The sequence below is a fragment of the Branchiostoma floridae genome, chromosome 12, assembly GCF_000003815.2.
Source record: "Branchiostoma floridae strain S238N-H82 chromosome 12, Bfl_VNyyK, whole genome shotgun sequence".
In the NCBI taxonomy this organism is placed as follows: Eukaryota; Metazoa; Chordata; class Leptocardii; order Amphioxiformes; family Branchiostomatidae; genus Branchiostoma; species Branchiostoma floridae.
The window spans coordinates 20,815,204-20,831,199 of record NC_049990.1 but is presented as its reverse complement, the minus strand read 5'-3'; the positions used below and the strand labels follow the sequence as shown (position 1 = coordinate 20,831,199).

At 38.5% G+C, this 15,996-nt stretch overlaps 1 protein-coding gene across 1 annotated transcript in view; it reads right to left on the bottom strand.

Annotated features, from left to right (window-relative positions):
- LOC118426866 (peripheral plasma membrane protein CASK-like) overlaps positions 1–15,996 on the bottom strand; it is a gene marked incomplete at its 3' end in the record, with an annotated part of 193,626 nt that overhangs the window by 22,683 nt on the left and 154,947 nt on the right. The window contains 2 exon segments of the mRNA XM_035836431.1: positions 2,162–2,245; positions 10,143–10,220. Coding sequence (XP_035692324.1) covers positions 2,162–2,245; positions 10,143–10,220 — 162 coding nt within the window.

Here is a 15,996-nt window from a genome sequence, read left to right as displayed (position 1 = left end):
TACTTCAAGTACCGGATTACTGGGGGCGGTCTGCAACTCCAAGGACAATTCCATTGTCAGAAAAGGAGGGGGCAGGGTTGTTACAGGAAATAACACTAGAGAAAATACATCCAATGACATCATATAACATCCTTGTTTGGTGTACCTAATTGAATTCTCTACAAAGTATTTCCTGCCATTGAATCAGTCGTAAATTTTTCAAGGTAATTCTGTAGAACATCATTTCTAGTTACCTTGAAATCGAGGATGTTATATTAGAGATATAAGGCTGGTTCACCTTTATCCGAGGGTAACCTATATTCGTTGTTTGTACAAAAAACGTATTTAGGGATACAAAGTCGATGGACGGTGGTTTCAAATGGGAACATTTTGAAAATATTGCAAATTTGAAACCACTGTCAGCAGACTTAATACTCCTAAATATGCTGCTTTTAAAGACAACGGATAAATGCTACCCCACGGATAAAGGTGAACTAACGTTATACAGAGAGTCCTTGTTGAAAAGAATGGACTCAAGTCATGTTGCAGCTCTCAGTCATGTACTTTGTACCATGAATGTAGAAATTGTGTAACGTTATATAGACTGGTAAGACTCATTAGGACTTTAAACGATGTAAACTATATCTCTGTTATATACTTTGTATGACCCTTGCCTCTTCCCTCAATGAAAAGCGGCTTACAGGCCAAATTGAGCTTTCATGGAATAAACAAGGTTCAAACAAACAAAATTTGTGTTATTTAATTACATGTCTGAATCATTGTCAAATCTTTCCTATCGTACTATGCGAAAAAAATACAAGGAAAAGTGATAATGCCACTGGCATATTCAAATGACCTCTAATGTGCCTGTCAATCATATAAGAACAAATGTAGCACCACTTAACTGTCATTTTCAGTTCATCTTAAGTGGAGAGATGATACAATCCAGACACTCCGGTGCATTAAAGCTGAGACTCTAGAGAGTCCAGTGGTCACAGCTGTCTCTGAGTCTAGTGTCACAGGGACACTTAGTCTGAGCTCTCATGACCTTTTTGACTTGAAGTTACACATGTACAAAATACAAATTGAAATTGGTGTATTAGTGGGGTTCAATCACTGCAAAACGGGACTGCCCCTTTTGGCGTAAAGGTTTAGCGGTTGGGTTTGTGATCTGACGGCCTGGGTTCAACACGGGTTCGAATCCTGGAAGCCAGGAAACTGTGTCTACTCCTTTCTTACATTGGCACCAGGACACAACATTACACCCAAGGAGCATTCACCATAGACAGCTATAGTTCACAAGATTGCTATTAAACCAACTTCTAATAATTCTGGTATCAATCTCAACAAATACCCCAACCCTCATTTTTGCAATTTTCAAGTTCATGGCTTTTGCAGCAATCTCTCTACTCCAACTCCTCACACTGTAAAAGCATGCTCTGATAGTGATACACTACTTTTGTGTAGACTGTGAACTTGTACTGCAAACTCTAGATTTTCAACATGCCATGAAATTCAAGTGCTGAACTCTTGAGTGAACTTCAAATATTCTCTCAAATAAGAAGCAGACATGTTGTAAATCATGTATTCTTACTATAACAGCATACAATTATATCAAGTTTTTATAATCCCATTTTTACTTCTGAGGCCGCCTTGGGTTTTCTCCAACCAAGTCACTCTGGAGTCACTTAGGAACCATTGATCCAAGGAAGACTACGTTCTTCTTGATCCATGTTCTTATGGCTGAGATATTGAAAGGGCACGCTCTAACACTACCTCTTACCTTTCACTGTCTAATTTTAGAGACCTTTAACAGTACTCCAGCAAAATGCCAGGTCTGTACAGGCCTGCTTTACAAGATTCAGTCACTGTGTAACAAGCCTGTAGTGCAATGGATTATGATATAAGTGCTTGTTATGTAACACTGTAAGGGTTTAAACAAGTGCTACTCACTGACTCACACTTAATAAGTACAAAATGGTAGAAGATACTTCATTTCCCATGCCTCCTTTTTGCTTCTAGAGAGTACCAGAGGATAGTCAATTTCATAATCAGAATCATTTTCTGGTCAGTCAAAATGTCTGGTTGCAATCTTGGATGATGCATTGCAAATAGGTGACAGGTACTGAAAACTCTTTCTCCAATTTGTGATGTCACATGTAAAAACATTGTATTTACTTACCATGAAGTGAGGTTTGATAAGAATGGACTCCAGTTCTCTCGCATCCTCATTGTCGTTGGCACAGTCCTTCAGGGAATCTAACACCTGGAGGAGACCAACAAACACCTATATGATACCCACTCCACATCGACATGGGATAGTCTTAGCAAGAATTAGTATTTAAGACATCTACAACTGATTTTTCTATTGAGATGAAATCAAATATCTTAATTTGTCAACTATTGACATCTGCCCTTGATCTATCCATCTATCCATTCTTCATCCATCCATCCACCCATCCATCCATCCACCCACCCATCCATCCATCCATCCATCCACCCATCCATCCACCCATCCATCCATCCATCCATCCATCCATCCATCCATCCATCCATCCATCCATCCATCCATCCATCCATCCATCCATCCATCCATCCATCCATCCACCCATTTCCATCCACCCATCCACCCACGTTTAATTTTCATCTTTTCTCTAGATGTTGATTAAGAATAAGAGTAAAAATTATGATGAAGGAAAATTAGACAAAGAATGCATGTCCTTTTCATTAATTGTATGGCAACATTATTAAGTTCCCTGTGTAAAACTTTCTGACTGAACCAACACATAACATGACTTGTACAAGTATATTACCAGTTGAAACCATATGCATCTTGTATATTGACCCTGAACTGAACTGCCAATATCCAAATCTTTTACTTAGAAGTGCGTGATTGTGTACAGCCAAGTGTTACAATCTACAGCCATCTTGTCGCTGTTGACTACCGGTTGGGTTGAGGAGGCTTTGTTTCTTTCCTGAAGAAAATTTGCCAGGAACTGATTAATGTAGACAAGGGCAGAGATGCAGGCCCACGGGAGTGAGATTGAGCAGAAACCTGATTTCAGACGACTTTGTAAGACCTGTACATCCCCCACTGGCCTTGTTATCGCCTGTACTGCAATATTTTCATGATTTTCTAAAAGCCTTGGCTGAGATTCTTGCACTGTTGGGTCATTCTTGATGAATATGGGGCTCTTTGGGAAACGTTGGCTGAAGTATCAAAAGAGTATGACAACTATTCAGCTAATACCAAATACTCCCTTGCCTTGCAATGTGATTTGTACATTTGTACATCATACATGAACAATCCTAATTACAGCAATCAAGAGTTCTGAAATCAAGTAATTTACTCTGTAACATATCCATTGCTAATTTACATGTGTTTTACATCAAATTTCATACCAGTCACTTTTGGACGACAAACTTTTTGGCAGATCAAAAGCTCATAGATACAGGATAAAGAGAGTTATCCAAAACTTTTCAGAATAATCTTTTGTAGGATCTCGTCAAGATCCTACAAAGATTATCTTCTCATTTATTTCAAGATCCTACAAAGATTATCTTCTTGTTCACGTCAAATCCTACAAAGATTATCTTCTCATTTATGTCAAGATCCTACAAAGATTATCTTCTCATTCATGTTAAGATCCTACAAAGATTATCTTCTTGTTCATGTCAAGATCCTACAAGATTCTTCTTGATCTGATCAAATCCTGCAAGATTCTTCTAAATGATGAACTAATGGGTTGACTTATCCTGGGCTTACACTTCAAAAAGATTTACCATTTGAACTTATCTAAGGCCACAACAATTTAATTTCTTGGTTCACGGATTCGCTCGCTCCTATTTTTTGGAAAAAAAAATAAAGATAAAAATTACCACTCAGCAAATTTTCACCATTAATGAAACCGTTCATCAACTTTCTGGTGTAGCAAATTGGCCTTTATATCATAAGCTCCTTAAAGTGTGGGTACAGGTGCTGTTACTGTACAAAAATTGTGTTTTTGTACTTTTTTCAAGCTGAAAACTTTTTTTCTTTATGTTTTGGATTAGCCGTTACCTTTACCCCAACCATTTTACAATTTTTATTTTTATTTTTATTTCGCCCTTTCGCTCCATATTTTTTATGAAAAAATCCGTGAACCAAGAAATTAAATCGGTGTGGCCTTATCTAAGGGAACTGTCAATCCTCCCACTTGTTGCCATGTTCCTAACAGAATTACCAATAAGCCTCCTGTCAGCGTAAGGTACGGCACTCTGGACGGATCCCAACGAGCCTTTGATTTCAGAGACAGGGTGTCATCTTCCTTGACGAGGATTGATGACGATGCACCTTTTTACCATGTGTGATCAATAACCACACTACACTGTGGAGTTGTGCCGGATAGAGTCCCCCTCTAGGGTCTAACTTTGTCTTCCCAGCACCCATCCAGTCCCTGATAAACTGTCCAGAAGGATCTGTGAAGCACAACTCAGATATTATCAGCTTCCTGGTTCCAAGGAAGGACATTCATTATTGAGAGGGTTAAGGTTAGAAAGGGCTTTCAGTCTTTTTTCTTAATAGTTCTAAATGGTGAAATAAGTCACCCCTGTTTGGCAGAGCTACGTCCACCTTTCGAATGGACAGTTTTAACAGCAATCATGGTTTCAGCACCAAGGAAAATACAGCATGTCTGTTTTTTTTTGCTCTCAGAATTGCAGGAATTACAGGTTGTTATGTTTATCTTACGTTTACAGAAGGGAAATGTGTTGTTTTTGCTCCGTTCATCTTCTGTTTCAAACAAATAAGGTCAATGACCTGGACCGGACAGCTGTCATTAGTGTTACTGGTGATGAAGTAATAGAGACCCTCTGATGTTTAATTATGACATTATGTAGCAAGTGACAGGACAGAGCTGGAGGGGCTGGTCACCTCATATATCTTGAGTGAGAATAAACAGTCACTGTTTGTTAAGCTAGGCGACGTGAAGGCAAACATAATGTGTGTATTTGCTTTCAAATGTTACCTTAAGTTTCTAGTTTTATCTATTCTTCCTTCTTCCTTCTTTCTTCAATTTCCCTCATCTTTACACCATAGGAGATAGTTTGGAAAGTAATGTACTGAAATGCAAATTTATGATAATAATATCTCAACCATTACAATTCTCATGAGATTATTATGAGGTACAACACACCATTCCTGCTGCTATATAAATGTGATAGCGGAGTAAAAGAAGATGTGAGCTGACATTACTAACACCAGGAGGAGAGATAACAGTGGTGCTTTACCACCTGAGCAGCCCCTATCACACACATAACATCAGGAGCATTTCAGCTGCGACATAATTGAAATTTTTACAGCTCTACACTGAGCACTGTCTTGGGGAATAGAAAGGAATGGGTAATGTAGAATGGTATTACTACACTATGTCTATCAGATGGCACATTGACAGTTAATGTGTGCTTGCGCATGTGTGTATCAGTAATTAATTTCATAACTCAGTATGTAACGCTATTCATCCAATGTTTTAACCTTACATAATTCATACAGTCGACTTTCTGCTTGGAACATAAAAAGACAAACTGTAAAAAGAAAATTCCTTCCATTTTCTTCTGGGGAAAAGCCTTACATGACGTTATGTAAGTGTTTTGAGCTTTCTTGTGGGATCATTGAACCACTTGTAGCCTCCGTGAGTGTCGAAAATGTCTAAATCACTTCCACATGACGTCAAAGGTGCTGCATAAGGCCACACCAATTTAATTTCTTGGTTCACGGATTCGCTCGCTCCTATTTTTTGGAAAAAAAAATAAAAATAAAAATTACCACTCAGCAAATTTTCACCATTAATGGAACCATTCACCATCTTTCTGGTGTAGCAAACATGAAAACTGACACTACTTTTGTAATTTTCAATGAACAGGTGCTGTTACTGTACAGTAATAGTGTTTTTGTACTTTTTTCAAGCTGAAAACTTTTTATTCTTTATGTTTTGGATTAGCCCTTACCTTTACCCCAACCATTTTAGAATTTTTATTTTTATTTTTATTTCGCCCTCTCGCTCCATATTTTTGATGAAAAAATCCGTGAACCAAGAAATTAAATTGGTGTGGCCTAAAGGATTTTTTGTGAGCCTACTGGTTTCCACTTGTGTTATATCATTCCTTTGTTCTGAGCGAATGAGCGATGCATCAAAATACAGGAAATCCTAGTGTCAAAGCAAGGTGAGATCAGGTGAAGGATTGAATTTTCTTTCCTCTCACATGCATAGTTCCTAGAATTTACATTAGGTTGGAGTATGTAGGTACATTTTAGTATCATCCATCCATTCATATACTGTAACTCTTGAAATTTTTGTGGTGGTATAAAGAAAATCTTGTAACCTTTTCACCGCAGACATAAAACCACAATGAAATGCTTGTTGTCTTCTGCCCTCTTACCCCTTGTTTCAAACACGAACTGAAAATCACAGACATTCCATTTTCTCTCTACCATAAAACTTGCCAAAAATTATTTAATATGTTAAAGGCATTTTTGTCAGCCAGACTGTCTGACTCTTCCAGGATTTTTCCTAGAAATGTTTTCACATGCCATTCCATGAAAACCACTTAGGGCGGCTATGTTTTCATTCTTGTTCACATGAACAGCCTTGGGGAGAGAGGTTTTCGTAGAACAATTTTCAAGTAAACTAGGTCATGAAAGGTAGTGTGTTGCGATTTGGGTTTGTTATTCGTAACATTGAATGCTAATTTTGCCATAAACTCTATCCCACACTTTCCTTTTTTATGAAATCAAAATAAAACTAGAGTTCGGGGACCTCATACCTCCATGAAATATTTATTGCTTTTTTGTGGATGGTATGTATGTTTATAGTCGGTTGTATTTGAGAGTAATGGTTATATAATATAAATGTTATGGGAAAGTAGTGGTGTATTTAATTAATGACACAGAGGATGTCCATCTGATTAGTAATTATCAAAATGTGACACTTAATTGTGTAATGTGCGTTTAAGAGGTCGACGGCATATGGTAGCGTGGTGTTCCTTAAGCTTGATGTTTGGCATTTAAAATGTCTTAGGTTGTCAGCATTATTGAGGTTCGACTATGTGCCTCAGAGCTGTGTGGTGGGAGGAAGTTGGGAAACTCAGAAAGAAGAAGGGATGTGGCCAACTTTAGTCAGATGGTGATTTGATTTTCCACCAATATGTCATAACATCAACTGTTCACACGGTACAAAAACGAGATGCACACTTTCCTCTGACAGCCCTACACCAACTGTAAGATGAATACTTGGCGCCAACCCCGTCTACTAAAAAACAAGTACCATTGGCTACGAAAGAGACAACTAACAACTGTCCCTTATCGTAACAAAATCTGTGTCGCCCATAAAACTTCTGACACCCAACCCAGATGAGAGGACCTAATGGCATTTTAAACAGCTGTCACCTCACCATCTGCTTGGAGCTAAGCCCATTAACAAACACATAAAGCACGATGCCTGTACCAATATATCTCAAATATAGGGGTGATTTCTGATATTATTACATCGATTATAACGACAGATACGGCTCCCAAAATCTCATCGATTCGAGCTTTCATCACACCCCACCAACACAACAAGTATGAAACCAATCCATCCAGCCGTTCTTGAGTAATCATCTACACAGACAGAGACACATAACAGAAAATATAACCTCCATTCCATGACATTTCATGGAGGTAAAAAGAGAAGTTACAACCACTGAAATACAGTGCCGCTGAAGTGTGTAGTGCCTTTCTGAGCTTTAGAGAAAGTTGGTTAAGACACATTTTATCTGCATTCTTTTTATGTTAAATCCTAGCAGTGATGTTAGCTACTATTACTTAGTCATGTACACGTTTCTCACTTCATGAAAAAGCTTTCCTTCAAGTGGTGGATTAAAACTACAGTACGTTAATGCCTCTCCTAGACAGGCCTTTGATGAAAATACTACTCGCAAGAACTCCCATCATGAAGATTTACTCGGCTCCATTTCCTTTGACCTTTTAAGCCGTTTTGCTTTGTTGTAAAATCCCAGCACATTTCAAGCTGGCACATCATAAGCTCTCAGGAAGCACTTATGACCTAATCGGAGTCGTAATCCCAGAGATTGGCTTTTTATCTCTGTGCAGAGATTGCCACAGATTGGTTATTTCTACGCCAGCGGTAAAAACAGAAGCAAATGTTCCTCTGTTCGCAGAGAATTCATTTGATACGTGACCTCTGCCGGAGAGCGGCGTAAATTGCACGTTCCTGGGGTCAGGTCTCTCGACGGTTAAACCGTTTCCAACAGAAACAAAGTCAAGTTAAGGCAATAGATGCAGGATCAGGGGAGACTTCCACTTTCGATCGACCCTTGATTACTTGGCCCTGGCTTCCAGTCCTTCATTTAACACCTTAGATATGTGTGGGCCAACCTAAGACACTACAAACCTTTTCTGTTATGGTACAATGTCAAACAAATAACTGAAAAAAGTTGGCTTACTGAAACCCACTTGTCTCGTCATAACTCTGATATTCTTTACCCGATTCAATTGTGAATACTTTCTGTATTAAACTGTAAATCTTTTAAAAGTTTTTTTTCTTCTTTTAACCATTACCCACAACACTACTTCATAAGGACATCCATAGCGTACTATGATTCTTGGAGTTAAAAAGAAATCCTACTTTGGGATTTCAATAGAATAGCACAGTCTGAGGGAAAGTCTATACCTTGGTTCATATATAGCTTAAGGGAGTGAATGTATATAACAAGAAAACAAGTTTTCTTTTTACACCACTAATCTGAACATTTCATCACTAAAGTCTAAGAACCAAGAAAATAAATTGGTATGGCCTCGTGTCGCTTGGTGTAATTAATAGCTTATGATTATTTTTATGTTTGATATGCTTTTGACATGATTGGAAGCATTTAAATATACATGTAGCAAGTACTGGCTACCAATAAAAAGCTGACCCAACAATGCCTTAAATAATTATGTTTCTTCTGGAATCAACACTAACGCCTCTCCCCTTACTGGTAAATGCAACTTCCTCTACATTTGTAGATTCGAACGGTTCTGATAAACATATAGTTCAATTGTTCTTGCCAGCCCTGCAATACAAATTCACAACACAAACATTGAAGTAATCCTGGGATGAGAAGGATTCTGAGTGGTGTTATTAGTCAGTAATACTAAAAGCTATCATTCCCACCTGATGTGTATGGGAATAAGACAGTCTACTCGCTTGGAGCAATGGAACCTTATCTTAGAATTTTGATTTATTCTGATGTAGGCTTTTGTGTGTGATTTATTGCGAAGCTTTAATGGGGATTTATTAACTTGCAATCCATATAGTTTAACTGTGACAGTTGGTACAGCGCTCAACAGGGTCTGGTCTGTATTATAGACAATCATGAGGGGGATATAACTGATTTAATGGGAAGGCATATAAGTGCATACTGTCATGGATTATAATTGGTATGTTTAAAGAGTTCAGTTGTTTCTGACCTATGTGATTGTAAATGATTGTATAAAATAGCAATCCTGTAAGAATATGCCTTGGGAATAATGGGACAAAACTTTACACTGTTTACCAATGATTCATAGTTGGTTTGTCCTTGGTACTGAAATGTTTTTTGTTGTACAAAATTATAATGCATAACACAACTCACTCATCTTTATAGCAATCTTTCGTGCAGTACATTTTTTGGGGATTCTCCTGTCAATTCGACAGATGAGCAGGCAGACAGGCATTACCTGTTTGCCTGACCTGCACATGACTTTTTATGGTGAAGGAGGGGTGTGCAATTCCTTCTCCACCCTCTCGTCTACTGGAGCACTAAGTTTTACAGGGACAGAACTGTATGCCACGTGTGAGGCGGCTCCAGCAGATGCAGCTTGTTGTTCGGACTATCCGTCTCCAAAGATATTTTTCAAGCTATCCATTCATTCATTCATTCTTTTATCCACTCACTCACTCACTCACTCACTCACTCACTCACTCACTCACTCACTCACTCACTCACTCACTCACTCACTCACTCACTCACTCACTCACTCACTCACCCACTCACTCAGCCACCTGTTATAATATAGGTACCACCCATCCTTTGACCAATCACATCATGTTTACCATATCCCATCATGCACTGGGCTGTGTGATTGACAGATTGAAATGTCTCACCTCTCTGGCCCGCTGGAGTGCGTTGGAAGGAGGGTTCTTCACTGTCTGGGAAGCTTTGCTGTTGATCTTGTCATACAGCTGCAGAAACAACAAGAAAAAACAAACATGTAAATAAAACAATCAATCATATCAAGGTCAAGAACAAGGTCATCAGGGGCTGTTTTAGTATTAGATAATTATCTAGATCATTAGTTTTTGTATAATCTGTTATACTGTATGAAATTTGCTATATTTTTTAGTCTACAAAGTAATTTCTTTTATGTATCCAGGGACAACTAAAAACAGGTCACAGACCTCAGTCCTTCACTGGTAAATGAAATGATTTGTACAAAGGTAACAACATTTCAACAGATCAATGTAAGTCAAACGTTCAATCACACAAAGGTCAAGACCAATTCAATCCAGCAGATTTCCCAAGGTTACTGTTCTGTGTAGGATACAATCAGACTTGTACTTCGACTTTGACTTTGTTCGCCTTAGAAATGATTTCAAACGACCATAAACTTCTTCAATAATCTCTGACGTGCTAGTATACAATGTACATTGGTAAGGCGGAACACTTGTGAAAGTGTTGGCCACGCAATGTCATGGAAGCAATTTATCATCTGCTTTCCTTTGTTTCCTAATCAGTGTGGTGATTAAATGATGACAGGAGGACTGCTATGTAATTCATCATAGTCTGTCCTTCAGTACACTCTATACAGAACCGGCCGCACAGAAAACAACCACAAGGCTAACATGTGGTTTGTGGTGTAACATACTGCTCATAAATCAAAGCATGATGAATGGCACCTTGTCGTCTATTTATCATTTTTCATCCTTTGTGAGTTATTATGGACAAGTGATGATTCGACAGCTCATCTGTGTAATTAATCAATGTTCCCTAAACAATGCGTTCCAGAGATCCCATAGTGACGATGGTAGTCCCCATCAGATATTAGTGTTCAGTCATAGAAATACTCCATCCATCATCACAATGCCATGTTACCATCTGGTCTCGTAATCAAAATGTTGTCAAAATGCTGATGGTGGATCTTCTGTATAATAGATAATCATCTGTCTATACTTTCCCAGTAATTTACTTTCCTACGATAACAGAAAAACTCGTTCAAGTGAACGAATGCCAAGTCAGCTTTGAAGGATTCGAGTACTAGTAGGTACCCGACATATGCTGTGATTATTTGAAACTGGGCAAACAAGACAGTTAGAAAATGGTCGATTTGAATTTTCTGACACTCCTATTCACCTTTTACTATCTTGTAGTAATTGCATTAGTTGAATAATCACGGCTGATACCACAGTTAGACCTCTCCATAGGAAAGCATGTTAAAATACAAGGCTTCAGAAAAGTATTAACCCCAATTTCAATCTTAAATATTTTCTCCACCAGACAGTCACAATAACAATTAAATGTTTATAACCATTTAAAGAAAACAGGGTGTTGATCAGCTCAAACTATGAGAAATGCTCACTTTATAAAAGAAACCTTACCATTTACCCCAGTTTTCTCCTGATACCACCCATATGACACAAAAACTAAAATCCTTGCGTGCGCCAACTAAACTGCTAAACTGAGCAAATTTTGACCAAAATGGGAAAGCTTACACCCTACCTGTTCCTTCTAACCAAAAAAAAGTCTCCAGGTTGGGCCCATTTTGTGCTTCTACGACGCAACTCCAGTGTGACACCTGCCCATTAGTTTCTTGCCATTTTTACACTTTTGTAGGTCAAGAGAACATAATGTCATTTTGTCAATGTCATTTGTCCCCAAAGCACACCCACATAACAGAGATTAATCCGTTTACCTTTCTCGGCTATGAGTTTAATTTGCAGAAAAGCACTGACATTGCAGTGCTGTTAGACAACCGTACACATGGGGATATACGTGTGCAATATCTTACTTCCTGTCGTAAGTTTCTTAATCCACAACTGATGCAAAGTTGATCACCAATGTCACAATGATAATACATTATGTAAGTCATAGATGCTGGGCCAAATGGCTTTCCTTTATGAATAATGAAAGAAAAGGTGCTATAGACAAATCTTTCTTCACTACAACTCCTATCACAATATAAAAGTGATTTCAAACCAGTTCAGCTCACTGAAGAGCTATATAATTCTTCCACTTGTCATGGCAGAGGAAGACAGAGTATATCACAGGCCATGTAGTGAGGAAATTCTCCTAAATTTGACAAGTACAATAAACAGCGGACTACAGCTTAATGTACTATCCTAAGGACTGTCACCCTTTCTAGTAGTGTGCATGTCAGGTGAACAACACAAGCCGGGATTCGAATTCCTTGTTCCAGAGGCAATGTCACCAACCTTATTGGCATGCCACCAAATCATAATGTTGAGTTAACAACGACAGGTCTTTCCTGTAATCAATAGCCCTTAAACAGGTGAATATCACAAAAACAGTGACAGCAGTCTTGTGATACCTGCCATACCACAGTTATAGTGGACAACCATGGATGTCAACATCATCGAGAACCACGGATGTCAATATCACCCCGTTAGTCAGATAAGAGTGCAGCCATCACTATGGTTAATGGAGCTTTATCTGGCCCATAAATAACCCTGCTGTCAGTGGGAATGATGGATTGTTATGGGGGCGGAAGAAGGAGGATGACATGTGACATAGTGTCACGATGACGGTCAGCAGACATGCAATGTTATCAAAAGGATATCATATATAGTTCTAGTTCTTCCCTAGCATGACATGAGAGAACTTACACACAGCTACTGTGGTTCAATACAAAAAGATTTCAAGAACAGTAATGAAAAATGTTTTGATTCATTCTACCAAAATGCATGTAATATATTTATACAAATTAATATGTATCACGCAATTCAGCCTTCAGGATGCTATGTTTTGCAAAAAAAAATCCTTCTCACTTTCAAGTATATTTCAGTAATTTAAAAAAAAGATGATGTTTAGAGTTTCCACTTAAGAAATGACCCCTTCTCTATTAAGTAGCTCTTTAGCTTAGCCCTGGGACACATAATTCACCATCAATACTAGTTGCTGCTGAACATCCAATATTCCAAAACTTTCAAACACTCCCCTGCTTAAAAGTTCTGCCTGTGGGTATCCAGGCTTCTTACCACTCTCTCATGCATAAAGAGGCTCTCCACCAAATTAAATCCACGGATCCTTAACTGAACTGGTCCTACTCAATCACTGTCAGCACTGGGCTAACGACTTGACACCAGCTAAAAGGTTCTAATGCTCCTCAGCAAGACCATTTTAATGACTTCCTCTGCACAAACGAAGGAAACCCCTAATGAAAACTGGCAGTTATCTAATCAGATTGTCGGGATAACCTTTTAGTATGATGAATTTGCATTGACCAGTTCGCAACACTGTCGTGGTACATATCCCCTGTGTACCAGCAATAAATGTGTTTATTTATCTCACTAGACTCGTGCTAACGACGAAGATTCATTACGTGGCCTTACTTTATAATGTGCTATAAGTGCACTTACCGTTACCTTTTAAAATCCGACTCTCAAAGCTAAAAACCTAAACATAAGCTTAAAAAGGTACCATAAGAGACACAGGGACAAATGACTCTAAGAGGGTGCTTTTACATGCCTTTTTGCCTTACATGGGTCAACGGAAAGAGCGCATATTTTGTCGACCTCGGCTATTCGGTAATGCTAACAGGTCAACCACGTTAAAAGAAGCTTTTACCAGAGTTACTTTGCGTTGGATACTCCACTTCAAATGTTTGCTTTGTGCATTTTAAACGAGCGCGTTATCATAAAAGTTAAGCTGATAAAAGGAAGTACATGCTATCTTAGAGGTACATGACCCTTTAAGTTAGTTTATATCCACTTTGACCATCACAACGGACGAAGGAAACAAATACATCACGAGTAAAGGAAATAGAGATGAAGACAGTAAAGACTTTATAATGGGAACAAAACTCTTCAACATACACTTGATACAGAGCGAAACAAGTAGCTGGATAAAATCTTACAAAACACAGCATGGTCATCTGAATGAGACCATGAACTTGACTGTTTGTGCTGCATAAACGGAAAACTGCCTTTTGGGGAAACAAAAATTTTTCACATGAGGTACAGATACAAGCTGTGTAAGACTTGACTTTGAACCACTCATACAAGAAAGAGTTACCCAACTAAGTTGACTTTTTTAGTGTCACTGACATAAGGTAGTGGATTCTGCATGCCTGAAATGTCTGTCCGTTTCCAAAATCATATCCAGATGCTTGAGTAATTGCTACTTGGCAATGACCCACACTCTTTTTGATAAGTATGGTGTTTCTTCTATCATAGGAACATGCTCAAGGTGTGGGTCTCCACAAACACAGAACTGCTGGCTCTATGTCTGTCCCATCCCAGAGGATGTCCCTAACTATATACTAGTAATATATACCAAAGCTTCAGTAAAGTGAAGAAATAGATCTGTGAAGTGCCTTTTCCAAGGGCACAACATTGGAATCTGTTGGGGATTCAAACCCCAAAAGACTGTCCCAAGACAGTACTTCAAGCATTCTGGTATTTGTGATATGTAACATAAAAAGCAATTCATATTCTGTTACAAAAGGGAGTCCATATTTATCTCAGTGGCCCACTTAGCAGACTGTTTCCACCTACACGTAGAACAGTATCAATTTATTATGAGGGATGTTGACAGCAGATAGGATCCACTTGTTCTGTATGGCAGCGCATGCATTGCAGTAATTTCTGACTTCCACACTGGGTCAGCCCCGCACAAGTTAGAGCACTTAACGTCCAGTCTGGTTGACTCCGGCTCTAACAAGACATGACGGACTGACTGATTAAGGGGAAGTAACCTGTCTTTAGTGGGGGAAAGCCATCCATACAAATCATGTTCTCAAGAAGTCACTTTAAACAGTGTTGGTTGTCCTGATAGCAACCTGGAAACCTGTTTCGTGTTTAATGGTAATATCGGCCAATAAAAGATTGGCGAAATGCAGAGTAGAGTGAGCACTGTCAAGTCTTTATCCAAAATACTGTATAACTTTATAAGTTCTATCTTTTAATTGCAGTCGCTTTGACACCACTAACTCACCACATCTACAGACAGATACAGGCATTTCCATTGTGTTGCAACTATCGTTTCAACTTCAAGAATCCACAAACTTTTGATTTTCACTTTCACAACATCTAGGTGCTACAAACTTAACCCTATTTACAGCACAACTTCTTGATGTTAACGCTGAAATGTAAAAGTCTATCACGTGATCCTTACTGTATATTCTCGAATAAAGTACGCACCCCAATTAAAGTACGCACCCCTGATTTGGGGCAAGTCTTAGACAGATCTGTGGGACTGAAAGATAAAATGGAAAAACTCAAATAAAGTATGCACCCCTTCTCCACCAGTTTTGGACGGACCTTGAACTGGCTAAATTAAATTTATGATGTTTTCCACAGGTTATCTTGCATGAAATAACCTGGGGTTACACTGTAGTTGTCTCTTCAAACTTGTGGATTGCCTACTGCAACTTGTAAAAATCACTGAGAATGAACTGGCAGAAGAAATCAGCTAGTACATCTAACTGGGAAAACCAGTTGTACAACTGTCAAAGTCACTAACTCAAAAGGATTGTATGCAAATGCCACTCTTATGTAAATTATGTTCAGACAATTCTTTGGTAAGACAACACCAAGACAACTCCAATGTGTATGTTTTGAAACCTTCCTGGAAGTGTAGCTACAACTGGCTTTATTTTAGGCTCTTTTACCATTTAGCCATGCAATAACCTCAAATAAAGTACGCACCCAGACTTTGGCAACAACTTGTAGCACCTTTTCAGTGTTGAAAAATTTAAAAAGTGCGTACTTTATTCGAGAATAT